This window comes from Phodopus roborovskii, unplaced genomic scaffold (genome assembly GCF_943737965.1).
Source record: "Phodopus roborovskii unplaced genomic scaffold, PHOROB, whole genome shotgun sequence".
NCBI lineage: Eukaryota > Metazoa > Chordata > Mammalia > Rodentia > Cricetidae > Phodopus > Phodopus roborovskii.
Window position 1 is genome coordinate 50597605 of NW_026126407.1, and position 27118 is coordinate 50624722.

At 39.6% G+C, this 27118-nt stretch overlaps 1 protein-coding gene across 2 annotated transcripts in view; it reads right to left on the minus strand.

Moving 5' to 3' along the window:
- Crebbp (CREB binding protein) overlaps positions 1–27118 on the minus strand; it is a 121391-nt gene that overhangs the window by 7580 nt on the left and 86693 nt on the right. For both annotated transcript variants that reach the window (XM_051181314.1, XM_051181313.1), the window contains 16 exons: positions 26896–26940; positions 25134–25258; positions 24370–24558; positions 21422–21835; positions 19817–19996; positions 18992–19181; positions 16304–16422; positions 15427–15666; positions 14956–15044; positions 9404–9484; positions 7673–7729; positions 3889–3966; positions 3521–3588; positions 1214–1364; positions 809–955; positions 118–231 (listed from right to left, as the gene is read on the minus strand). In XM_051181314.1, coding sequence (XP_051037271.1) covers positions 118–231; positions 809–955; positions 1214–1364; positions 3521–3588; positions 3889–3966; positions 7673–7729; positions 9404–9484; positions 14956–15044; positions 15427–15666; positions 16304–16422; positions 18992–19181; positions 19817–19996; positions 21422–21835; positions 24370–24558; positions 25134–25258; positions 26896–26940 — 2287 coding nt within the window. The remainder of the gene's footprint in view (positions 1–117; positions 232–808; positions 956–1213; positions 1365–3520; positions 3589–3888; positions 3967–7672; positions 7730–9403; positions 9485–14955; positions 15045–15426; positions 15667–16303; positions 16423–18991; positions 19182–19816; positions 19997–21421; positions 21836–24369; positions 24559–25133; positions 25259–26895; positions 26941–27118) is intronic.

Sequence of the window (27118 nt, forward strand, 5' to 3'; positions counted from 1 at the left end):
TTCTGAACCAATCTCAATATATTAGAATAAAAAACACATAAAACTAAATAAGGAAAAGCTCATTATTTCACAAAATAGACAAAATGTTTTAATTGATTCTGAATAATTGAGACTCACCCCAATTTCTTCACATACTCTAGATATCCAATGAGGATCTCATGGTAAACAGCTGTCCGGAGGCAGCGGGGCCGGAAGAAATGAATACTGTCCAGATATGATATGTACACACGCCTGCAGGGGTGGGTGGGCGGGGTGTCATTTGTCTTTTTCATTCAGGGTATGCCTCAAACTTGAAAACAAACACTAACATCTAAAAGCCCCCAGAAACAGGTTTAAACAGCAGTCACACAGGCCACCTAGCAGGATGTGAAACAGCCTTCATCACAGTTCCAGCTGAAAACTAAGAAAATAAATAATTTTCAACTGTCCAATAAAGGAAATGAAACTTTCCCCAGGGGAGCAACTTGGGAGAAGCCACTTCTTTTCCCCTCTCACTCAAAATTCAGACTAAACAAACTAACTGGAGATGCCTGGTTTGAATAGAGGTGTCCAGCTGTTGCTGCCTTGACTCCCCAGGGACCATCTTGATGAGCCAAAACAAAACTAGGGCCATATATAAGCATGTCACACTACCACCAAGACTCTTTGTTTCCTGATCGTTTACAGGAAAACAAAATTGGTTTAGTCAGGTAACTGTGACCATTTTCATTCATTACCCAAGTACAAAGCTCTAAGACACCTGAGCTTCAGTCTGCTAACATCCAACACGGGACTAAAAGACACATTTGGAAGTAAGAGAGAAGACTACCTTGTATTTGGTGGGGGGCAATCAGAGCCATACTCTTGCACATGCATCCCAAAAAAACATACATCGACTCCGTCAATCTCCTCGAAAGCAAAGAGTGCTTTGGTTCGATATGGGAAAGATTCTGACATTTCTCCAGAATCCACAAACCTGAAACAGAAAACAAAGCCTGTTCTGTGTAGACTGCTCAAGGCAACAACAACCAGAGCAGTTGCAGGGCTGTGTTGTAGCTCTTCTTGATTCTGTTTCTTAGGCAAGAGAGCCATCTCTGATAATGAACTGGGATTCAGAAAAGAAGGTCTCGTGCTAGTTAACAGAAGCCTCTGCATTAAGGACAACACTTGAAGCCCTACAGAGACAGGAGTAGGAATTACTCCATAGTTTAGGGCAGGAAGAAAGATGACAAACCTTGACTTCATCCCTGGCTTGACCTCCACAGTCTTGTCTGAGCTGGCCACCACTCTGACAAAAACCTCCCCAGCTTCAGGGTGATTCTGGCGCCGCAGAAACTTGTTCACTCGGTCTTCTAAGTGGTTTCCCAATCGTGTGGTCTGAAGCCCTAAAAAGTTCAGAATGAACAGGATTAGACAGAGCTGTTGCGGCTTCTGCTTCACTCTGCTATTTTGTTTTTTTCTTCCTTCTGTTTTTAAAAATATTTATTTTTTATTTTATGTGCCTTAGGCACTTTGCTATTTGTTGGCTATTTACCTGTTCACATGTTTTTGTTCCTTTCCCAGTAAGGGACAGGATAGATAAAGATGGCCTGAATCTGACAGGACTGAGGACACTGTGCTTCTTCTTGCCCTTCACCTCAGTCTTGGGCAGCTGAATGCCAGTCTGTGGGACTAGCCCTGCCCTGGAGCTATGCTGAGCAGAAAGAAGTCTCCTGTGTGGAGGGCTATCTCAATGATGCCAACAGGCAGACTGCTTATTGCTCCCGAACGACACTTGAGGAACTCTAATAGCAGCAAGGAACATGGTACACCCTTGGCCCAATCAATGACTAGGTTTCCTTCCACCTAGCTCAGTTGCAGTTGGAGTCCAAGGGCCAAATCATCAAGCATCAGCCAAGGACTGCTTGCTGCCTTCTGAGTACAGTGCTCACCTGGGAGGCAGAGCAGGCAATTAGCCTCAGGCAAACTCATGTGGCCTGTTCTGTGCTAGCTCCTGTCATAGCACAAGAGAGAGCCCAGGTGACCACTGTGACTACCAGGAATAAACATCAATATAAAGAATTGCTTTCCAGGGAAAGAGGACTAGCATGTGAGAGCTATAAAAGATTCACTGATTATAAAAATGAATGGATTTTAGAAGGGTGGTGCTGGGGAACTGAACCTAGGATTCTACTCTGCCTCCTTCTCCCATATCAGATGATGAACTCTCTTGCCTCTGTTTGTAAAAAGGCAGGGTCTCTAGCACTATGTAGCCCAGGCTGGCATGGGACTCAAGGGGATTCTTCTGTTTTAGCCTCTAAAAAGCTGGGATTATAGGCATGAGCCACCATAACCAGCTTAAGATGATAAAATTTTAGGTATGTTTTCTTCTTTATTGACTATAATTTTCTACATTTATGAAAATTGCTTATAAAAATAAATGGGAGGGGAACTAGAAAGATGGTCCACTGATTAGGAGCACCTACTCCAGCAAAGGACCTGTGTTCAATACCAGCATCAGTATTAGGTAATTCACAGCCACCTCAAACTCTAGCTCTAGGGAATCTAACATCCTCTCCTGGTGTCCAACACAGTTATGTATATATGAATAAGCAAAAACACACATATACACAAAAATTTAAAAATAAACTAATATTTTTAAAAGTAAATCTACTTAAAAGTCTAAAGAATTTACAATTCATGTAAATTGCATTTTTATATAATTATATAATTGCAATTTTATATAATAAATACACCAAGAGTGGTGCTTTGGTGGTATATTAAAATATGGCTAAAAAGGTGGTTTAAAAAGAAACAAAATCCAATAGCAAAGGAAAAAAAATCAACAGAAAAATAAGGATTTGTAAAGTTAAAAGATGTAAGGTGTGGATTTGCGATCTGTTTTACACTTCAGTAGCATCACACTTCATAAACTTGGTCAGCTGAGCTCTGTGCCCAGCAGTCTTCAGGGCTAAGTGACTATTCTGACAAGTACAGCTGAAGGCACAAAGGGCTCTGTAAGACCACCATTCTTGCTGAAGTCTCTGAGGAAAATCTTCATAATTCTTACCCCTGCACTGTGGGAGGGCCAACCTTGCCCTTAGGAGATAGCCCCAAAAGTCTGTGACAGCACCTTCTCTGCACAGAGCTCTTGGTTCTGAGCTACTGAGAGGGATCTGCTAAAAAAAATGTTCTCAGTTCTGAAATTTACTTTTCCTTATTTCTCTTTTTGGGTTTTTTGAGACAGGGTTTCTCTCTGTAGTCCTGGCTGTCCTGTAACTTGCTCTGTAGACTTGGGTTGGCCTTGAACTCACAGAGATCCACCAGTCTCAGCTACCACCGCCCACCTAAAGATTTTTCTTCTGAAAATTACTTTCTAAACTGTTATTGAAAACATGAGCGGATCATAAAAGGATCAAGCTAATTACTCCAATGAAAAAAAGCACAAGAAAACTTACATATGAAAACCACTGACCACTAAAACCTCACAGCAACAGGTAACAGAGAAGAAAAACTACACAAAGTACACAATCCAGGATATAGAAATCTTTAGCAAACTTACTCTTAGCACTGAATTTGTTTTCTTTCCGAGGTCTGCCAGTTTTCTTCAAGCAGTTGTCGCACACAAAACTGTACAACAAATAATGGGTGTGATCAGATTATATTCAACAGTGAATGTTGCCAAACCAGTGAAATGTAACACTGGAAAACTTTGTTGGCAGTTTAAATCACATCATTGTGAGAAGACAGACAGCTGTGATTCTACAATTTGTAAAGCACACAAACAGAAGATTTAAATTTAGAACCAACTGCCACCTCCCTTAATTGCAGAATTTTGCTGACAACGAACAAGACTTAGCACCACAGTCACCTCCCTATGACTTGTGCACAGTTGCTCCCCCTTCCCAGAGATCACAGCAAATCACTCACCCTGAAGGCCAAATGATGTCATAGTGTAGAACGCAAATCTGATGCATCTTCCGGCCACACTCTTTGCAGTCAACAAAACTGGGATATAAGAAAGCACAATTATACACCCAGAGCCACACATCAACAGTTTTTGGCAGAAGCTTGAGTATATGGGCACAAGCTGCTGTCTGAGATGTTTTTAGGAGCTCTGACATCCATGCATGTGCTGATTAATTCAAAATACATGTTAATTTTCTTGGCGAATAAATAGGAGTCTACTCCTGCCCCCCCCCCACCTTTTTGAGTAAATGAGGTCTGGCCATGTAGTCCAGCCTGGCCTTGAACACATTATCCATGATCCTTCTTTGGTCTCATGAGTGCTAAAATTAGAAGCCTGCACTGGATTTTCTCTCCTTTTTTTTATACACTGTGCCATTTTCTTTTCTCCTTATTTCCCTTTCCAAACACAATGTGCAAGTGTGTGTGTGTGTGTGTGTGTGTGTGTGTGTGTGTGTGTGTGTGGTGGTGGTGGTGTTTGTACAAATGCAGGTATATGTACTGAACTCAGAAGCCAGCTTTGTGGAGTCACTTCTCTCCCTCCACCTTCATTTGAATTCTTGGGAATGAAATCATGTTTCCCTGTTTCCTCAACAAGTGCCTTTATCCACTGAGTAATCTTACTAGCCTCTAAAATATTATTTTTTAAAGTTTATAAGCTAAATGGTGGTGGCACACGCCTTTAATCCCAGCACTTGGGAGGCAGAGGCAGGCAGATCTCTGTCAGTTTGAGGTCAGTCTGGTCTACAAATTGAGTCCCAAGACAGTCAGGGCTTTTACATAGAGAAACCTTGTCTCAAGAAAAGAAAAACACCAAAAACAACAAGAAACAGTAAAAAAATACTATAATAAAGGCGTATTCCATAGTTCAGTAATTATAATGTTACTATGCACCATTCTTTATGTAATTTTCCTGTACTTAAATGGGGTCAGGAAATAGAACAATATTTTTGGTGTTAGAAATACTTGCTCCTAATTTTCAGATTTTCCCCAACCTACCCTCCTAAGGCTATAAAAAGCAAAGGAGGTAGATGAAAGCAGGCCTAGCAGGCCCAAGGTTTCAAGTTGGTGACAGGTAGTGGAAGGTACCATCGTTAACAGAAAGTGGACAGGCTTCCCTGAATTCAAACTTAGTCTCCTGGTACCACTTTCACACTGCTCAGTTTAGCTTACAAATGCATTTTATTACCCCTAAGAGACAGCTGAAACAGGAAATCTCAATACCAAGATACACAACGGTCAAACCTTTAGCTTTTTAGTTTACTGTCTCACTGTTACTAAATCCACATCCCAGGAAAATGTAAGGCACCAAAAAGCATCCCAGTTTCCTGAGAGAGATAAGCCCTTGATAATGACTAGCTTCTTCTTGTCCCATTATACTACTACTGCCACACCTGCTACACAAACATTCAGCCATGGTATGTCCTAATCAGCCTCCCCGCTGCTGTTCTCTTTAGAGAGAGGACACATGTAAATGTAACATTGTCAAACAGGCAGTATGACTTTGTTTTGGCTAGTAATTAATAGCCATGGTGGAGGTTCCTGATCATTTATGGCCTGCACTGCATTCTACCAATGTTCATCCCATCAATATCTGTACCTACAATCTCTGAAGTGAGCTTGATTAGCCTCCGCTGAGATGCAAGGTCCAACAGTATAATTTCCATTCTCTCTCTAAAGACAACTTGATCAGTTTTCCCTCCATTGTCAGAGAAGGAAATGTCAAATCTGTATTATGTGCTGTGATGGATCCACTGCCTACAACCATGTCCTTGATATTCCACTTCCACTCACAGTATGGCCCTTCCTCTACATCCAACAGTCCTGCTTTAGTTCAGCCCTCACTTCTTGCCTTGGTTCTTAACGTACATCACCCAGGGAGTTCCTAGAGAGCCTGGAGACTGAAATCATACACCTCCTGTTCTTCACTTAAGGGTCAGTCTCAGTCTCAGTCTCTCTCTTTCTCTCTCTCTCTCTGTCTGTCTGTCTGTTATTTTTTAGAAACAGGATCTCACTAAATAACCCAGGGCAGTCTTGAGTTAACTATCGTGCCCAGCTTCTCAGTTGTTGTGAGTATAGGATAGGGGAGTACCGTCACACCCTGCTGCAGAGGTGCACTTTCTACACTAGACTCAAAGCTGCTCTTCAAAACTTACCCAACAGGGTGGTGGTGGTGCCCAGCACTTGGGAGGCAGGGGCAGGTGGATCTCTGTGAGATTGAGGCTAGACTGGTCTACAGAGTGAGTTCCAGCACAGCCAGAGTTATTAAAACAGATAAACCCTCCAAAAACAAATCAACAAAAACTGCCCCCCCCCCAAAAAACAAAAAACCCAGTATAAGTTGAATGGTATAAATGTCAAACAGGTTAAATTTATTAAACACCCCTGCCACTACATCCCATGGGAGTGGACCTTTACCCTTGAGCCTGACTAGCCAATCATTCCCATGTCTTGTGTTCATTCCTTCCTTTATGTACCTCTCTCCAACACCTGCTCTTTGATAAGAATCACCAGTTCCAGGAAGCCCACACCAATGGTGATGCTATTGTGTCTATGCTAAAAGCTTCATCTGTGGAATCAGAAAGAAAACTGAATTTTCCTTGGGCGAAGTCTCCATATGTGCCAGCATTCATTATTTAATGCAATCCTGTCCAGGGTATCAGATAGGATAGAGGAAGTAACCTTCCTAGAGAAAAGCTGGATCTCCAAATGTTGCCTGTCTGGGAAGTCAATATCTTCTATTACAGCAGCTGATCTCTCTGGAACTAGGAGATTTGGGGCCAAGAGAACAACACAAAACTGACAGACCTGTCCCAAGTTTTAAAAAAAATCAACTTTGAAAGTGAAGCATTCTCACGGACAAGGGCAGTGGTAAGAACATATACTACATATAACAGGACACATTTTTGAAAAAGTGGGTCTTAGAATGTTTTCATTTGAGAATTTCTCTAGGACAATATCAACACTTCAAGCAAGTGCCTATAGTCTTCATAGAATCATACTCAACAGTCCTTAAAAATGTCTATGGCCAAACTTTAGAGAGGTTCCAATGGCACTGAAACACCAAAAAAATCTTTTTTTTTCCCCCTTGGCTTTTCAAGGCAAGGTTTCTCTGTGTGGCCCTGGCTGTTTTAGAACTCACTCTGTAGACCAGCCTGGTCTTGAATCCTGACATCCACCTGCCAAGTGCTGGGATTACAGATGTGTGCCACCACTGCCTGGCTCACTCACATATTTATTTTATGTACTTGAGTGCTCTATCTACATGTACACTTTTATGCTAGAAGAGGGCATCAGATCCCACTATAGATGGTTATGAACCACTATGTGATTGCTGGGAATTGAACTTGAAACCTCTGGAAGAGCAGTGCTCTTAACCACTGAGTCATCTTTCCAGCCCTATAATCACTTAATCTTATCACTATTAAAACCCAGTAACTGGAGGTGTTACAGAGAAATTTATTATGAGTTTTGGGTAACTTCCAGTAAGAAACCCTATTTTTATTCTGCCATAATCTAATCACAAACAATAACTTTCCTCATCTAAGACTCTAAGAAAAAACAGCCAGGTATAATGATATACCTTTAATCCCAGCACTTGGGAGGCAGAGGCAGGCAGGTGTCTGAGTTTAGGACAGCCAGGTCTACACATAAAGAACCTGTTTCAAAAACAAACAAAAAAAATGAAAGGGGGGGAGGGGAGAGAAGAAAGAAAAAGAAAGTTACACATATGAATATATATACTCACGGTTCAGGATCTAAGGTATCATTTTTCTTCTTTTCAAACTGATCCTTGGAAATTGTCCTTATTTAAAAGAAAAAAAAAATTTAATCGACTCACAATTTTTTCTTAAAATGCTGTCCCAAACTACTATAAATAAATGTTTGTTGTCCTTTACTGAAAGACTTAATTCAGATTATGATGGCCAAATTGTGTTGAAATTAAATGTTTATTTTCAATCAAGTTCATATGGTGAATAGTTACTGAATTGGACATTGTTCAAGACGTAGCTGAATGCCAACATACCCTCAACACAAGGTGAGAATCCACCGAGGATTCCCACTTCCCATGCATATGTGAATTAATTGTAATACATGGAATTATATAACTCTTTTTTGTGTGTGCCTGTACCTACAGATTCACTGGTCCTTTTCTGCATCTTTAGTATTTTAGTCTAAGTGACACAAGAACTTAAAGTTGCACCTATTAATGGGATACCACAGTTGTGGTCCTTGTGCACATTGCATAATGCTTTAATTAGGCTAAACATACTAACCACCTCCAACACTTACCTTTTGGAGGGGGGCACAAAAAACTTTCAAAAGCCTTCCTTCTAGATTTTGAAAAGTACAGTGTACAGTTATCACTGACAGTCACCATACTGTGCAAGAGTAACCCATGGCTTTTGCTGGTATCTAACTGAACCTTAGCATTCATTGATTAGACTTCTCCCATCCCTGTGCCCTACAAGTTAATGGTTAACTCCAATTAGACACGGGTAAGAAAATCACTGCTGAGTACAACCTTCTTGCCTGTGAGACCTAGTAACTCTGGGGCCAGATTTTCAACATGACAAGAAGCATGGAAGACTGAGGAATTCTGTGTGCAGAAAAGGAAAGCTTGCCTTTGAGTATTTTACAAATATAAATTAGTCAAGTGCGCACTGTGATTTTCATTTCTCTTGCTGTGGTCTGGCTATGCTACAACTTCATCAGAAGACAAACAGCAGCAATGTGCAGGAATAAACTAACATGCATGTTGAACTCAGTTAGGGCTCAAGACTCAGACCACTAACAAGGAATGATAGGCATTTCTAAGTTGTACTCAAAGATGTGGATAGAGGATTGGAATCTAACCTGTAGTAGCTCAGTCACTTAAAAGATGAAATTTTAAAAGGTAAATTTGTAAAAATTTATTTATGTTTATGTGCATTGGTATCTTGCCTACATGTGTGTCTGTGTGAGGGGCTCGATGCCCTGGAACTGGAGTTACAGACAGTTGTGAGCTGACATGTGTGTGCTGGGAATAGAACCCAGGTATTCTGGACCCAGTGCTCTAACCTCTGAGCCACCTCTCCAGCCCTGATTTTTTTTTTTTTTTTTTTAAAGGGTGGTGCTGTTAGTGGTGATATGCAAAGCTCATTTTCTGTAGATGAAGCTATCTGGCTTCTTAGGTGTAACTGAAGTTAGAATTTTCAAGTAAAGATTTACCCATCATCATGAAGAAAGCTATTTGTTAGTGAAATATACAAAGGTCAAGAACTGAATGATTCCTGTCTGGAATAGAGTAAAATAGACAACTATTGTTGCTATTTGGCTGACTCCTGCATCTTTAAGTACTACCCATGTAACCATGTTTCCATTAAATGTGGGTATAGTTAATATGTGAAAAACACAAAATTGCACACAACTCAAAATGGCACATTCTGAATTCTTCTTTAGTCATGAACACAAGGAAGTATGGCAAGATTGTACTTACGTCTGAGGTTGGGAAGGGTCGTCACCCAGGGTCACATTCTCGCCCTGGATCTCTGTGAAACACTTCTCACAGAAATGATACCTGTCAGCAAGAAGGCCATACTTGGGTGAACTGGTCCATCACAACATACAGCCACCCAAGCAACGAAGCCACCAATCAGAGCAGGGCAGAGCACCACGACGAAGGGGGGGCGTTGTTGGTTGATTGATGGGTCAGTGAGGACAATGAAAGGAACAGGGGGGTAGGTGGGGAAGGGCAGAATTAGAGAACAGGGAAGGGAACAAATAGCACAGACACAGAGGTAAGACGCAAACACCAGACAACACAAAGCAGAAAGCCAAGGCAAAGCATTGATTAGCATTCGGTCTCATTGCACACATCATAGGCCATCATCACTAACAACGACAGGTTTGGTCCGGCTCCAAGATGCAAGGAGTTAATAATACTAGGTTTGCATGGAGCCTAAATTTAGAAATCTGAATTTTGTTATAAAATCAAATATTGAGCCAGGGTTTAAAATAGAAAATTTTACTTTGAACAACAGTTTAAGAAAAAAGCCTTTAATAAGTAAGTTAAACTGGAATAGCTTCATTTTCAAAATGGAGATTGTATGCTTGACAGCATCAGAGGTTTTATTTCCAGTATTAAGCCAGATCTTCCAATGTGTGACAATGTTGAGCACCCAGAAACATCTTTTATTGTTGCTGTTTATTTGCTATTTTCTCAAGTTAATCACTGTTAATAATAATTGTGTTATAATACAAATGAAACCAAATCCATATTCTAGACAAACACTTAACAGAAATGCAGTCAGGGTCAAAGACTTTCCAGCCATTTATTAATAAGAATATACAGAGATAAGTTGTGATATATTGTATAAATAATACAATATATGCAAACCCACAAACAATTTTTGAAGCTTTGGTTCACTTCTAAGCTGTGATTTGAATTTTGGTACTGGGACCAATCATTCATGAGATACAAGGCGAATGACTGTTCTGACTTGGTATCAACCCAAGTTAAGCAAATTTAGAGAGTTAATCTTTAAGTAGTACAATCTGCATTTGAAAAATTATTCATCATCCCAATTTCTTGTGTGATAATAATAGAGAGCCTGGGCTCATGCTGTTAAGTGACAACAATTAAAATAAAGACTATTAAATGTTTGGAAAGGACATGAATGGGAAGTTAACAAAAAGGCGGATTCTGCATAAAACAAGATGAGCACACAAAAATACTGTAAAATAAACAAGTAAATTACACAGGCAAAAAGATGAGCATAAGCTAGCAGCAGCAGTACAATAAAATGCAGGTTTAGTGCCCAAAACTACATCTACAAGATACCAAGAAGGATTAGTTAGTATTAGGGACACTGGTAAGACTTGGGGCAGGAGCTGACCCAGTGCAGAGGAAGAGGTAGTCAGTAACTGTGCTCGCATTCACTTGTTCATCCATATTTCGCTCGCTTGCTCACTCACTCACTCACATGGCTACAAAATGAGACATGAGGCATAAGGAAAGGCCCCCACCAGTCCCAGTTTTCATTTTCATTAAAGCACTGAAAATTTTGTTCACAGACTTCACTAAGTGACACACGCAACCAACTTAAAGCATCAAACTTCATTCAAAGCATTCATAACATTTTCAGGTTATCCAATTTTTCACATTCTGTTGATGAACAGGGCAAATTCACTGTAGATAATGACTAAGCTAATGATCGTTTCTTGCCAGGACAAGATTAAAAATTGACTAGGAACAGACAACTTTGAATGAACCATAGGAATGTCCTTGTCATTCACTAATTTGTAAATATTCTTATAGAATATTTATGTAGAATATAAAAAAAATAAAATCTTCCACACACAGCTGGGCATGGCATAAGCAGACATACCCTCAAGCCAAGGACATGCTAATGGTGGGCAACAAGAATTGCTAGGCAATTTTCAATGAAACCACCACAATTACAAGTGAATCTCAATGACTTTAAGAACTTGGAAAAATTCAGTATTTTCAGTCAGTCATTAAAGCCTCACAACATGAAGGGCAGAACACAAAGCCCATTGTTTCCAGTGGTGGGACTAATGCAGAAAGCAGCACGGATGACTGAGAGGCAGCCTGGGAGTGGCTAAGGAAACCTAATCTCTCTGTATGTGACCAATTCCACTTCTGAGAATCTCAGGATCACAAAATCTGAGAGGTAGTGTTAAGACTGTAGTGTCTGTACCAAAGCACTGGCAGTGAAAATTACACATTAAGTCTGTTCATTAGGAAGACGAGAGGTCAGGGGCCATAACCTCACTTCATCAACCTTCACTGAGATGAAGACAGTGATGAAACATGTCTAGTCCTGGATAATAGATGTGATGTAGATAGTCCATTATGACAAAGTCTACACTTCATTCTCCCTAAAAATAAAGGTTCAGAAGTTCACTTTTTCAAAATTAATAGCCTGAATAACATTTTGTCTTGTGTGAAGGAGGTAGTGTGAAGGAGAAATACTTCATGTAATCCAATGATAGAGTAAATCTGTGTTGCTAAGTTAGTAACTATATGCTTTAGCTGTGAAGAAAATTTAATGTATGACCTTTTCAAATGCAGATTGTTTTAAGTACTCTATATTTAGAAACTAGGATATCTATAGATAATTAATACATTATCTTCAGATAACTATTGGAAAAACTGTAACAGTTTCCTCAAAGTTGAGTTACTTTCAAATTTTGAAAGTGTAGAAACAAGTGAAAATGTAAGCACACACTAACATAAGCATTAAGAATATCACTTGTTTAAATGGCTTGTAGAATGTTTTACTGATATAAGTCCCTAAAACTTTAGCACAAGTGAGAATAATTATTATTGAAACACAATAGTGTTCATAGTCAATTTGAAAAAAATGATTAGCAATCAAATGTTCATTGTTGAATTTGGCCACTGCTTTCTAAGAATTACAGGGTTATTAATTTATGTGCTTTTCTAGGAACACAGAGGGTACAAAAACTTCTGAATTTATCAGATATAGGATACAATTCCTATACTTTCATTTTCATTTAAGAAAATATCATCACTTTTGTTTAGTAAAAGTGGAGTTCCACACGAAAATAAATTTGGGCATTTAAGAACTTACAGAATAGTCTTGGTATTTGTCCTCTATCACAGAACTTTCCTCATCTACCAGTTCGATTTACCTTTAACTACTCTCAGTAGATGGGCCCCAATCTGTGTAAGTCATTGCAAGCAGAGTCCTTAAGCACCCGAATAGTGAGAAAACGTAAAGGTCCAAATGCTTAAGAGACAGTGGTTAGTATCATGTTTTCCTTCCTGATCAAAATAGTGCTAGCTACGAGAGAATCTGGCACAGAATTTTTTAAGACATGATTAACATTAATCCACACACAATCTTGTAACTCTAGAAGTCAGGTGCTGTGGTCTCCATCTGTAATCCTAGCACTCAGAAGGCTGAGAAGAGCAGATCAAGTTTGAAGCCATGCTGAGCTACAGTCTCAAAAAAAAAAAAAAAAAAAAAAAAAAAACTACCAACCAAAAACCAAACCAAAACCAACCAGCCAAATAAAGAAACTTACAACTTTATATAGATCACAGTGGCATTCAAAGTACATTCCTATGCATTATTCCATTCAAGTCAGGACAAGAGCCTGTTAGGGAAGATCCTATTGTGCCTGTACCTTGGGCAAGGTTAAGTTTGGCACACAATGAGATGTGCTAAGAGTCAACGGGCTAAAAGAATAAATGGAGGGGACAACTCCTGCACGGATCCCATTATAAGGGGTTATAGTATCCTTTTAATTTTGTGTCACAGTGTTTCTACTGAAAGGGCAAGAGTGACAGACATAGCATGAGCAATGCCCAGGATTCTATCCATAGCAGTAACAACAGCAAACAACATCACAGATCACAAAACACCTTGACAACCACTACCCCCACAAATCCTTTCTTATTTAAGAGGGGGAGTGTTTTCAGCAGGACAGGTTGTTCAGGCTGCACTTCTATTAGAGATGACCCTAAGCCATGCTGAAGAACAGTAAACTGGTCACACAAGGCTTAGGGATCTTCCTGTTTGAATACTTAAAATTTTATTTATTTATGTACACATTCATGCATATGGAGATCAGATGACAACTTGAAGGAGTCAGTAGTCTTCTTTTACCATGTAGGCTCAGGGATCAATATCTGGTCATCAAGCTTGACCACAAACACCATCTTGTCAGCCATCAAGTTCTTTTTATGGCAAAAATAGCACTTGCATAGGAGTGATCATGAAGATTTTCTTTTAAAATTACAAGTATAATTTTAAAAAAATGTACTTAAGACCAAAAAATTCAAAATTCCAAATTTGTCAGGCCTATGTTAATGTACCCCTGAACAAGTCAACAGCCCTCCTTTGACTTTATTATGGACCAAATAATAAAAGGTCTAACTATCCAAAGCACCGAACCCTGATGCAAACATTCAGGCCTAAGACAGGGAACAAGTACAAAGCTCCTTGTTGGTCACACAGAGGATCTCGTTGCTGGCTCACAAAATGTAGTCAACATTACTGACTTCAGCATAAGTCACAGCTTCAAGGTCTCATAACATAACTGACAAAAAGGAAATTAACTTTTACTTCATCTTAGGAAAAAAGCAGACAAGCAATGAGGAATTTAATTTTCAAAACGAGCCTCAAACTGCAGAAGTTATTTGCATATTATTATCTCACTGTCCCTCTGTATAAGAGGTATTCTAGTCTAACCACCTTCACATTCCAAAAGGATGGCAACTATTTTCCAAGTAGGACTACCATTCTTAAAGACAATAGTATCTCAAACAAAATATTCTTTAAAACAAATAGAAACATAACAGCAGTGCCTCAATGTGCTCCCACCAGCCTCAGGAAAACCATTTTTGAATTCATTAAAGTAAAACAGCCCTCTTCTTGCAGTGTTAGCAAAGTGTACCCTTGTGCTCTTTTTAAAAAAAACAAAACAAAAATAAACAAAACCTCACAAGTCTACCAGAAATAATGTAGACACACATTTGCTGTAGAATAAAATGCAACTTTCTATTTTCTAAATATCTTAAGTCATTCATGTTTTTACAAGGTTAGTCTCAACTTCGACATCATGGGCTACAGTGTTGTATTTCAGGTATTTATTATTAGCTACAGCCTCAACTCAGGGTAATAAGATTTTTTATTATAAACATATAATGTGGCTTCTTTTTGTTTGTTTGTTTTGAAACAGTGTCTCTCTACATAACCATGGCTGTCCTAGAACTCAACTTATATATAGACCAGGCTGGCCTCAAACTCAGAGACCTGCCTGCCTCTGCCTTCAACTGCTGAGATTAAAGATCTGTGCCACCATGTTCAGCAAATGTTATGTTTTAAAATCAGGAGACCAAGGAGTTACCTGATCCACCAGGAAGGCACAGAAATTGCGGTACTTTTAATAGGACTTTCAGGAAATATATAACACACTCAGGCTATGATCAGAGGCACAATTTTTGTCTTAATATCTTCCTTTACTCTGGAATACAGGGAACTGCACGATGCTTACCTATTCTGATAGCTGTAGTAGGCTGCATCACGAGGAATTGTACACAGTTGCTTCCCATAACAGCACAAAGTCTGTGGGGAAAACTCATACTGCAAAAACAAGGAGAAAATACTAAACATATATTCCATTACCACGCTCAAGTATTCTACCATGCTATGGAGTCACACCAAGCTGTTAAGTTACTAATTAGAACACAAGGTAAAATTCTAACAATGTCCATAGCTATTTCAAGACACTTTTGGACTTAGCATGACAGAATTGAAAATGCTTTGGTTTCAGGTATTTCAGCAGATACAATGAGTACAGAGCAGTGACAAATGCCTGCCAGTGAGTACCTTTCACTTTGACCATGACATCACATGTTACAAAGACTACACTATACTCCTGAGCACATGTGTATAGTCAGAATCTTAGTGTTAACACCACTTTGGCCAGATTAACCAGAAAAGTTTGTTTCCCACAAATAGATACCTTTCGTCCACAGCAATATCCAAGAGACTGCATAACAGGATCAATTTCTTGCTCAAAGACCTCTGCGAGTTTACTGCAAAATTTATACACCCGGGATGTCTTTCGATTATATAGCCAAGCATTGTTGAACATAAGCCAGACATCATCCACATACTGCCAAGGTTCTTGGTACTGTCCTGTATCCAGCTTCCGTTTGATGGTAGAAAGGTCCATAGGATTCTTTACAATATCAAAATAATCCTTAAAAAAATAAAAGTCAACTCTGTGAGTGAATCCCCCTAAGTTTAACAATAAAAAGGATCAGACATTCAGGTCCCAAGAATAAGAAATGGAAGTAAAAGGAAAATAATCCCAAATATTTCTGATTTGACTCACTTAATATGGTAAGCGATAATTAACTGTGTGATTAAATTAATGCAAAGTCAAGGGATTATTAGAAAATAATTTTAATGCAAATGAGGATATTAATTTACTAAATAAAACTAGTGAAAAAATGCATCAGAAAATGTGTATTCCCTTTGGTTTATGTAAACAAAATGCAATTTAATGATACACACAAATACCAACCTCAAAAGACATGGCCTTTCCAAGTCTCCCAAGGATATCAAATAGGGATATATATGTATAACATAATTGGCATCTTTCTTTTTTAAGCCAATTCTTTTAGATAAACTTGTACACAAAGCCTCAAATATAAAGGGGTTCTGTGCTAAAGCAAGTGGGCTTGAGCTCCAACAAATGCTTCTGTTCAACCAATAACTGCTGACAGGTACAAATTTTTATACCGGGGAAAACCTTAAAGCAAGGTAATAACCAGTTTTAAGAGATGAAACAACAGATACTGAAAGCTCTATCCCCATCTTTCACATTAACTTACTGGGATTCCTAGGAGCTGGGGATCTACAGGTTGCCGAAAAGGTAAAGACTCTGGGTCCTGTCTGTAGAGTGCTTCTAGAGTTGGCATGAGTGCCTGGCGTAGCTCCTCCGGCTTAAAGACTAGAGGGAGAAAATGTCAGGAAAAGAAATTACATAATGGTTGCTCAAACACATCTATCACCAGAATCAAACTAAATGTCTAGTGGCTTCTACTTCCCAGCCACAATTCTTTCTGACATTCACCATAGTAAGATCCTTGAGCTAGAGGTTTAAGTTGGGGTTTTTGAAGATTATAAAGTGGCCTTTAAATCTGACACTCAAGACCATGAAACAAAATACAGCATGTAGAAGTTTGTTTCAACAAAAATTCCCAATCTTCAAATATTGCTGAAATAGAAACAAAGTTAATTTCCAATTGTGCTTCCCTGATTAAACGGGGCAGTAAATAAAGCCATTTCATTGCAGGGGCCTTTTATGAATTCTCAGGTGAGGCTTTTCTGTGCTTGACTTAAATTCAACTCACTTGAAATAAACATTTATCAACTGCACCCCCATGTACAAATGTAAAAATATAACTGAACTACAAAAGCAGGCAGTTTCTGAAAGTGCCACAGTTTCTCCAGCATTTGTCAGTGTTCACAACTCTCACCTCTCAGCCATCACAATTCCCACCGCCTATTATGTTTCTGCCATTTAATTCCAGTGTTCAGGAGAGTGAGGCAAGAGGACTGACTGCTTTGAGTTCCAGGCCAGTGTGGGCTATGGAGTAAGACCCTGTCTCAAAGAAGTAACCAGCCAGCCCCCCCCAAAAAAAAACTAATAGTAAACAAATAAATAAAATGGCTGTCAAATATATTCAAGATAGAACAGTCTTAAGAAGAAAGTAAGATACCCTACTCTAGTCCTTAGGGTGCAGGTCAATGTGTCATAACCCTTGGATTTTCTTCCACCAAAAAAACCAAAAACAAACAAACAAACAAACAAAAAAAAAAAAAAAAAAAAAAAAAAACAAAAAACAAAAAACAAAACAAACAAACAAACAAAAAAAAAAAAAACAGAAGAAAGTATATCAAAACAGTTTCTGATGACTGGTGTTATAAGTGATGCAACTTTGTGGGATTTTGTTTTGTTTTTGTATCTTGCTAGCTATGGTTTCAAATGCCTTTAATCCTAGCACTTGCTTTTGGCTTGGGAGGGGAGGAGGGTGTGCAAATGGAACTCTGTCATCTCCCAGCCAGGCCATACCAATCAAGCATAATGAGACAAAGTACCAGTTGGGCCACAGCATATATCTGTTGTCACTTCTGTTTGGAGAGTCTAACTTTTCAAATTCTGGATTTTACCATATTATTTTTTTTTCACATGAAAGGTTAAAGGTAAACACAGAAATTCAACTTAACATCCTCACTTCAGGCTTTTTTTTTTTTTTGGACACACATACAAATACATTTAATTGTATAACATTTGCTGCTGCCTTTGAGGTGATTAGTTTTAACAGAGACCTTATGATGTATGAAGACTGAAATACTACCTAGCATTTCACAGAAAAGGCCTGCATGACAGGACATGCTCTACTTCCTAATTTGGGAGATTTAGTCCAAATAGTCAAAAACCCCCTCAAATTCTCAATTATAAAAGAAGTAAGCTCTTTCCTACTGTGAAGTTTTACTGGCTCAGTTGTTAATATTCATTGCACTCTTTCTCAAATGTGCCTGTAACTTGATGCTGTTAACTTCCAAGGTACAGGTCACCATGTTAAGCAAGGGTCACTTGACAATCATCCAACAACCTATTGCTTCTTACTGTGGACACATCTTAAATGGAGCACACCCAATTTTTACTTGTCCTGAGCTAACCTCATACATCTGAAAAGCTTCATATTCCCACTCCATGCCAAGTCATATGGCCCCTTACTCCCCTCCATCAGCAGAAATCTCTAATTCATACACATATATGCTGAAGCCACAAACATGCAGACAGTGATCACTTGCTTCAAATGAGAACATTTTTGTTCATCAGTTCTTTATAACTGGCTTTGCAGAGCCTACACTCCTTAATGTACTCAAGGATCCACAGGCATTTCAATTCTGCCTATCTTGTCTACATCATCTCACCTCAGAAGACAATTCAGGGCTGATGCCTCCCCCACAGTCTATTATTGTGTGTGTGTGTGTGTATATATATATGTATCTGTATGTATATATACACATATATACACACATACACACATACATACATACATACATACATACATACATACATACATACATACGGGATGGGGGCACGTACATGGTCCTTGAGTGTGTGGAGTGTGCACACCTCTGCATGCATTCATGGAGGCCAGGAGGAGGACAATTGGTATCTTGCCTTACTTCTTTAAGAAGGAAGTCTCTTACTGAACCTGGAGTTAGGCTGGTGGCTGGCAAGGCCCTGCTTCCTGTCTTTGCCTCCTACAACTCTTGGATTACAGATGCACATGTATAGCCAGCTTTTACCCAAGTGATAGGATCCGAACTCAGGTCCCCACTTTTGCCTCCCTTACATACTGAAACTCTCTAGCCCTTGCTGTCTCCATGCTCAGAAGTAAAACGTAGAAAATGAAAGGCAAGGAACACAAAGGGGAATTTGTAATCATTTTCTTATCTGAGCTTTCAAGCTTTGTCCCTAAGTCACAGAACAAGTGACTTACTTTTTTTGCGTGGCTGGGAAGGGGATGTTGACTGTGAGGCTGGGCCATTAGCACTGCTCTCTTCTTCCTCTTTAGCTTCCACTTTTACTTCAGGTTTCTTTTCTTCAACTTCCATTGGTTCTGACTTCTGCTCTGCTGTGTCTGTTTCTTCTTTTACTTGGGAAGACCCTTGTAAATCCTCTTCCATCATCTTGAGAAAACAGTCACAGAAGACAGATAAATGTCAGACCCCTGTAACTTTGACCAGCTTTACTCTCCAGTCTCTTTGCACACACAGGCTTGCTAAGTGTTCCCTTAGCTAAAGGTACATTTACTATTCTTTTTTTTCCCCATTAGGGAAAGGAACAGAATACAGCACCGGCTGCAGTTATACTTCTACTTAACAACTAGTTTGGAATCAAAGGTATCCAAGAAAACTAAAACAAAGATGAAAATCCTATGCTCTGAGATAAAGATATGTCCTACCCGAGGGACACAACATCCCACATTAAGTGAGACACTGGCATCCATAAAGAAGTATAAGTGTACTGATGACAGAGTTGTTCGTCTTTTAAGAGAAAATAGGTATCTCAAGTTTTAAAATAACGAAGAGTGCAGGCCAAACATTAACACAAATAGACAGGCTGGATTCAGCTCTTGGCCCCTGATTTCAACTTCTGTCATAAGTTAGTAAATGAATAATAGACCTCCCTTTCTATAGAACTAGAAATGAATGCAGAATACTAGAGGGGGGGGAGGATATCCAAATATCTTGAAGGTCCTAAGGATATGTAGGTAAAGCTACCACATATAAGCCATGTACTTCCGTAGGGGAACAATATTTACCTCAGACCGAGGTTCCCCTTTGGATTCACCAGGATCGGGTTCAGCATCATCTGTCTGGACTTCTGTCTTCATTTCCAGCAAGGGTACATCAGGTCCTGGCTGCTGGGAACTGGTTTCAGCACTGGTCACAGAGGAGGGAGTGGGGACCCTATTATCAATGCTGGCTGTGGCCTGAGAAAGCTGCAAAGAAATCATAATCATTCATCGCTGTAAAGCAGACAACATCAATGGCCTTCAGCTCCTGCCCTTCCAATCCAAATCTTCTGTTTAGTATTTCTCTATACGGCCATAACACCTAATAGAAACACTAAAGGACAGAAGTTCCCAGAGAGAGCTCTAGAGGAAGTCACTATACAAACACAATTTACTCCTTACCAAAGAATGCAGAGCTAGATGAAGAGTTTTCTAAATTCTAACATAAAATTATTTTCTCTTGGCTTTCTACTGGATTATTTTACCATTCCTTCCCTTCACTAGCATTAAGGGTTATGGGGAAAGGCAAACTATAAACACCTAAGTAGTTATGAAGAGGCTGGGAAATAATGGCAGAGTATCCAATGAGCCTTAGTTATCGCAGAACAGTGATGGTGGTGAAGTAAGCTAACACCATGGCCATGTAACAGACTTTACTCAATGAAGTACTACACACGCTAATAAAGGAGATAAAAAGATTAAAAAGAAACCTTTTTTGAGGGCATAGGATGCAGTCAGTAGAACAGTGTTTGCCTAGTGTTTGCAAGGCCCTGATTCTAAAACAGGAAACATAATTTATTTAGAGATAAAATGCAGAGTCAGAGTAAGCATGAGAAAGTAAATAATGTCATCTTTGGAACTGTCACTGATTTTTGTCATTCTACAAATATCCTGAATATCTAAGAATGGAATTAATGTAAATCTGGGAGGAGGGGATCTATAGGTAAGACTTAAGAAAAGAATACTAAGATTCTGTATTTCTAGAAAGGCACTTGGCTAGGCAATGGCCAGTAGGCCTGGGATGATACAGGACACATCTCCCATCCTTCCGATGCCACTTACAGAGAGGAATGGGATGTTTAGAGCCACAGAAGGTACAGTCCTCACTCTGTTGTTTCATTATGAATAAGACAAATTTCCTGTCTGAAAGAAATCTGATTAGCCAGATTGGCAGACCTGTAGTTTGGAACATGGCATTTTACCAAACATATAAAACTAAGCACAGAAACTACTAAAACCTGGATGATATTAATCTTGGACAGAAAATAGGGAAAATAATTGTTGTACATAAAGTATAATAGTTCTATCCATGCTGTGATATATTAATGATTATTAATTTCTGTAAACTACTTTAACCATGCCTTTAAGGCCAATATTAGGACCAAATCACAGCTCCTTGCAGTTCCATTAGAAAGGAGCGAGAGAGAGGGAAAGGGAGAGGGAGAGGGGAGAGGCATTAGAGCAAAATGCTACAGCATCCTGACACAGTTATCTCTGTCTCTCTCCCTCCCTATTTCTTCTACTTCTTTTTAAAGATTTGACTGCCTCTGTGTCCCAAGTTCCTGACGGAAGTCTTATGGCAATGTATCCTTAAGAGTTTGGCTTGATAATGACAGACTGAAAGAGGCTCACCGGCGTGCCAGGAGGCTGAGTGTGCACAGGTGTTGGCTGTTGCTGTGATGACTGGGGGGTAGCCACAGATGGTGGCTGCACTGGGGTTTGAGGCTGTGGAGTCACCTGAGCTTGTGCTGCTGCCTGGACCGTAGGGGTACTCTGTGTTTGGGCAGCACTGGGCACTGAGCCAGGCGTTGGGGTAGGGGTCTGCCCAGATGACACAGGCGTGGATGGCTGAGTGGGAGCTGCTGGCTGGGGAGGTGTCATCCCAGGTGGTGTTGGGTGTTGGAGAGAGGGCATGCCAGCAGCTGTGGAAGCAGGAGGTGGAGTTGGGTGCAACGGTGATTGTGTCACTGGTGGGCAGGGCAGCTGGCTGGCCTGGGGTGCCAGCATGTTCAGAGGGTTAGAAAGAGCACCACCAGGCACCTGGCCCTAAAAGAAACAGACAAAGTATGTTAAAATTACTGTACCCCCATTGAAAACATAAGAGACTTAAAAGAAATTTTAATCAGTTTCTTATTACTTCTGCTAGTTTCATGAGGATGCTCCATTTGTATAAATTCACAGAGTAATAAACATTTATACTAAACACTGTACCATGTAAAAGTCCACTCACACTAAACTGCTTCTCATACTTTAAGTTGTACAACTATAACATCTGATTACAATATTCATGGTTTAGACACGTTTACTTAGTTTTATGACTTTATCTTTTGTCACATCTACTTGTAACTTAGACCACTGAAAAGGGCTGCTTTTTTTCTTTGTGGGGAGAGTTGAGACACTGTATAATGTCAGTTCAGTGGTTTTCCACTGGTGAGACACTTGAGAATTGTTGACCTTTCAAAAAATGAATCAACATTACCATTCCAAAGAGAAGTTTGGCCTACGTACTCAGAACAGTTTTACAGGATGACAAACCACAACCAGCCATATACTTAAATATTGTCTATAACTATTTCACCACTGTAAAAGCAGAGCAAAATAGTCAGGACTAAAACTATTCTCCAGGAAAACAAACATATTTACTATCTGGCTTTGTATAGAAAAGGTTTACTGTTGGGCCCTGTGGCATATGGTTGAGACAGGAAGACTGCAGCCTAGACTACATGGGGAAACTGCAGGAAGGAGGGGAGTTAGCTTCCTGATCTGTTCCAAAGAAATGATATGATAGAGAAAATCATTATGGAGTAAACCTAATATATTCCAACAACTCATTCAACATTAATTCATTGTTTAAAAAAATAAACATGTATTTTATATTTTGAGAAAGATTTGGCTTATTTTAAATACTTTGCATGTACCTGACATTTGATACTCTGATATCGTGGTTTGATAAGGATCAGGATAAACAAATAGGACGAATAGGTGTGTATTCAGGCAGAAATAACTTACAACCTAGACAATGAACACCAGCAAGGATGCTCTCCTCTCTGCGTCCCGCCAGCAAGAGCAAGCTTTATATCTAATACAATGTCTCAGTGTATTATTTTGGGGCTGGCGTGGCTCTGGGACCAGGCGGGCTGGCAGAAAAAACTTACTTGTAAGCATTTCTGTGTGTTATTGGGGGCTGGCGCAGTAGTGAGCCCAGGCTGGCAGGGGAAAACCTACTCCTAACATATGGCGCCGCAACGTGGCTAATAAAAACTTCCATTTAAAACTTAAAAGAAGCTTAAAAAAGGGCTTTAGAAACCAAAAAACAGAGAAAAGCAAGGCTTCTTGATAGCAGCATTTTTCTTGGTTTGTTTTGCTAGACTCAAGCAGAGATCTGCGCGGCTCCTTTATGGGAGGTTTCCTGACATAGCATAAGTGGCAAAAAACTGCAAGGCTTTTAAAGAGCTCTGCTAACAATTCATTTGTGTGTACGTGATCTGGCAATGGCAGTTACATCTCCAAGCCGGCAGCATACTGCTGGATGGCAGCGTAGACCAAGGCAGTGAGCATAGCTCTCAGTTCTGGCGGTAAAGGTGCCTGCTGCCATCTTTGATAGACTGTGGCTGAAACAACTATGGCTTTCATTTTAGCATTGTTGCTTACCAGATAAAGACTCGTGGACAGAAAAAGATAAAAGATTTACAGGAATGACAGTGTGTTTTAAAATATACGCAGGCTTGGGAGAGAAAGAGAAACAGGATAAAATGGTTTAAAAAGAATAATAAAAGAGAGTAGCTGGGTGTGGTGGCACATGCCTTTTAATTCCAGCACTCGGGAGGCAGAAGCAAGCAGATCTCTGTGATTTCAAAGTAAACCTGGTATACAGAGTGAATTCCAGGGCAGCCAAAGTTACACAGAGAAACCCTGTCATAAAAAATAAAAAAATAGAAATAGAAGAAATAGAGTAATAAAAAAGCCACCTAAAGATAGAAAGTACTGAGAAAATCTTGATACTGTACGGTATATTGTCATTGTATCGTTTGACTGCTGAGGAAACAACAACTGTTAAAGGAAATGTTGCTGGATTAATTATATATAAATTTAAGTCTAAGGACAGGTTACTGGGCAAAAGGATTTCTATTTTTGTTTCCACTGAAAATAAAAAGCTGTGGATTCCTTCCAGACTAACATGGTTTGATCAAGCATTATCCCTGGGACAAGGAAGCCTTGCAGACTACAGCCAGGATTTCTGTGTCTTCTTAGGAACCCCCAAGATCCTTAAAGTTCCAGCATTTCTCAGAGTGACATGTTAATCTTAGATGTCTAAAATACACAAATAGCAATCAAAATACACAAATATCAAAACATAAAACATTGTGCAAAAAGTAAATAATTAAAAAAAATCACAATCGTATTACTTTTTGTGTAGTTTTCCTAGAAGGAACAGAAGAATTAAAAATCACAGGATAAAGTGGAGAACAATGAAGAAATATATATTCTAAAAGTCTAACTTTATAAAGTGAGACAGACTCTTGTCACAGAGGCTGGGGCTAGATAAATACTGGTTGTCTAGGCTCCCACACTGAATGTACCTGTGAAACGCTTGTCTGGGCTGCTGGCTGGCCCATACTGACACTGTTCACACTCATTGCCCCACTGGATGATGGGAACTGATTCTGTGGCAGAAACTGGTTCTGAGTGGGCGCCTGGGCCATCATGTTGTTGGCATGGGTGCTCATCATGTTCGGAGGCTGAGGCATTCGGGAAGGAGAAATGGCCATCTATAAGACAAGAACGAGGAGTGCTACAGTACAGAAGCAGCAGGCCAGAGTCTTCAAGATATAAAGTGCAATGGAGACCCAAACCCTTACACATCTAGTACACTTTGGTCTTAAGGGCCAGCACTTGGCAAGGACTCCCCCAATTCTAGGCACTTTTCTACACTTTCTTCAGCAATTTCTTAAATCAACATTGAACAGTCCTCTGAATGGCATCCAAGAGCATGCTATAATTCAGAATTCAATCATATGTTTAACCAGTTGATGGCTATTTCAGGAGAGCAAATGCAAGTCAACAGACACTGACAATATAAGCTGTTGGCTTCCTGCTCCACCTTTAACATCAATTTCTACAAATTTATTATTCTAATAAAAAATAATCAAATAATCGCCATTACAGCAACAGTTCTGTTTGCTTGTTTATTTAAGAGAAACAAAGGGAAAACAAACAAACAAACAAACAAACAAACAAACAAACAAAAAACCACAGCTCAAATTAAAGGAATAAGCATCCTAGAATTCTCAGATGACAATAGAAGACCCCTGCTCAAGCAAGGACTAAAAGGAGAAGCACTTACACCTGGGACTGAGGCCATGCTGTTCATCTGGACAGAGTGATTCATGGGGGAGGCTGCACGAGGTCCCATTGGAGCTTGTGGTAACTGGACATTTCCCAGAGTCATTGGATTAAATGAATTCATCCCTGCAAAGTTTTGATAGTTATTAATGAAAGCATAGACAAGGAAAAAAAATATTCATCAAGTAAACTTTAACTAAGACAGAACACATGGGTAACAGAAAATGGAAAGAAACCTACAAGCAAATCAGAGCAGATGGTAGTGGCATTCCCATAGCTGATGGGAGCAGTGAATGAGAAGAACGGGAGGGCTAGGGGTAGATGATGACATGAGAATAGGTTCTGTATAAAGCATGGAGCAGACAAGGAGACCTTGTGAAGGAATGAGGTTGCCCCATCTACACAGGAGGTATTTCCTAATCTGGAGTGCACCCCCAGTTAACCCTAGCAGCAATTGGTTCACATTTTTCCAGGCTTCCAAGCTTCTTGGCTAGATTGATACTATTGTTAGAATCTGTACTAAGATTCAAAACAGCATCTCAGTTTTGCAAGTAGCTTCATTAGGATGTGCCCAAGGGCTACCCTCAGCCTCCACTTGTTTACAGAAACACCACAGCAATGACAAAGGCTCTGTTGGAAAGTATCTTTAGCTCACAGGGACTAGTACATAGAAGCTTTCTATAAACTATGCAAATTTTGAGCTCTAAATAAATCCCAGTTCAAGTAGTTATTCTGCACAACACTATAATGTAAAAGAATCCTTGAGGAAGTTTTTGAGAGACCTTGGCTCACCACTGCTATAGCCACGAGAGGATCTGCTTATACTTCCAGTGACTATCCAAAACTGCCACCTTTAAATAGCCAAATTCTAACAAGAGAACTTCCCAGGGAGCTTATAACATAAAAGTCTTCTCAACATGACAATTTTATGCAGATCTTGAGAAAGAAGCCCACATTTGTAGGCACTAATATTGCCAGTAAGAAAGGCTGGCAAGTACTGACCCAGAGAATGTCTCTTATCATCTGTAGCTAACTTGTTATCTTGTCAGATTCCAACTCAACTGTAACTCCCTATCTAGATCAATGCCCATGTACCCATAATAATTTAGCTACACTGCTATGGCTCAATTTCTTAACCACCTGAATTCCTCTACCCCTCAAATACAATCCATCCAAGCAAGCTCTTGGCAAGTTTATTCAGTGTCTGATTCAGTGTGCAGTAATACTATCACAACTTCAAATCACTTACCTGTCCCCTTTCAAACTGCAATACCTTTCTTTACCATTTGGATAATGTTTCCATTTTATTTCACAACCTGCTATTCACCTATACTACCTGAAAATGGTAGTAATGTCCCCCCAAGCCCTGAAGCCCTATCCATTCTAAAAAACCACAGAATTTTGAATTGAGCCTTTAATGGTTTAGGCAGCTGTCACTACTCCCACCAGGCATGGAGCTATGCACACAGCCTCCTGTGTTTCTAAACTACTCACCAGCTTCAATCCTGATGGCCTGAAGCAGAACTATACCTTCTCAGTCCCCAAGTACTTGACACCAACTGTCAAGTCTGAATATACAGAAAGGCATTTTCCTTCCTAAAATATGGTTCTTTTATATAATCTCCTAATAGTGTCTCCCATTTTTTCTGGTTTGTTTTTTGTCTTAAATATATATATGCATATAAATATTTGTGTTGAGGGGCGGGGGGGGGGGTGCTCATCCAAAAATCTTATTTCTGACATGGTTGACAATAAATAAATACCTTGAGAAACTTGCATGCGATTCACAGGTAGAGGCAGGGGCCCATCTATAAGGAAAAAAATTTTAAGTAATTGAAAGGGGGGATTATATTTAAGTTAAAAAACACAAAACAAAACAAAAAAAAAAAAAAAAAAACTTGGTAGCATACCCTTTAAAAGGCCTTCCTATAACAGGCAATAGTGGCACAAAACTTTAATACCAGCACTCGAGAGGCAGAAGTAGGT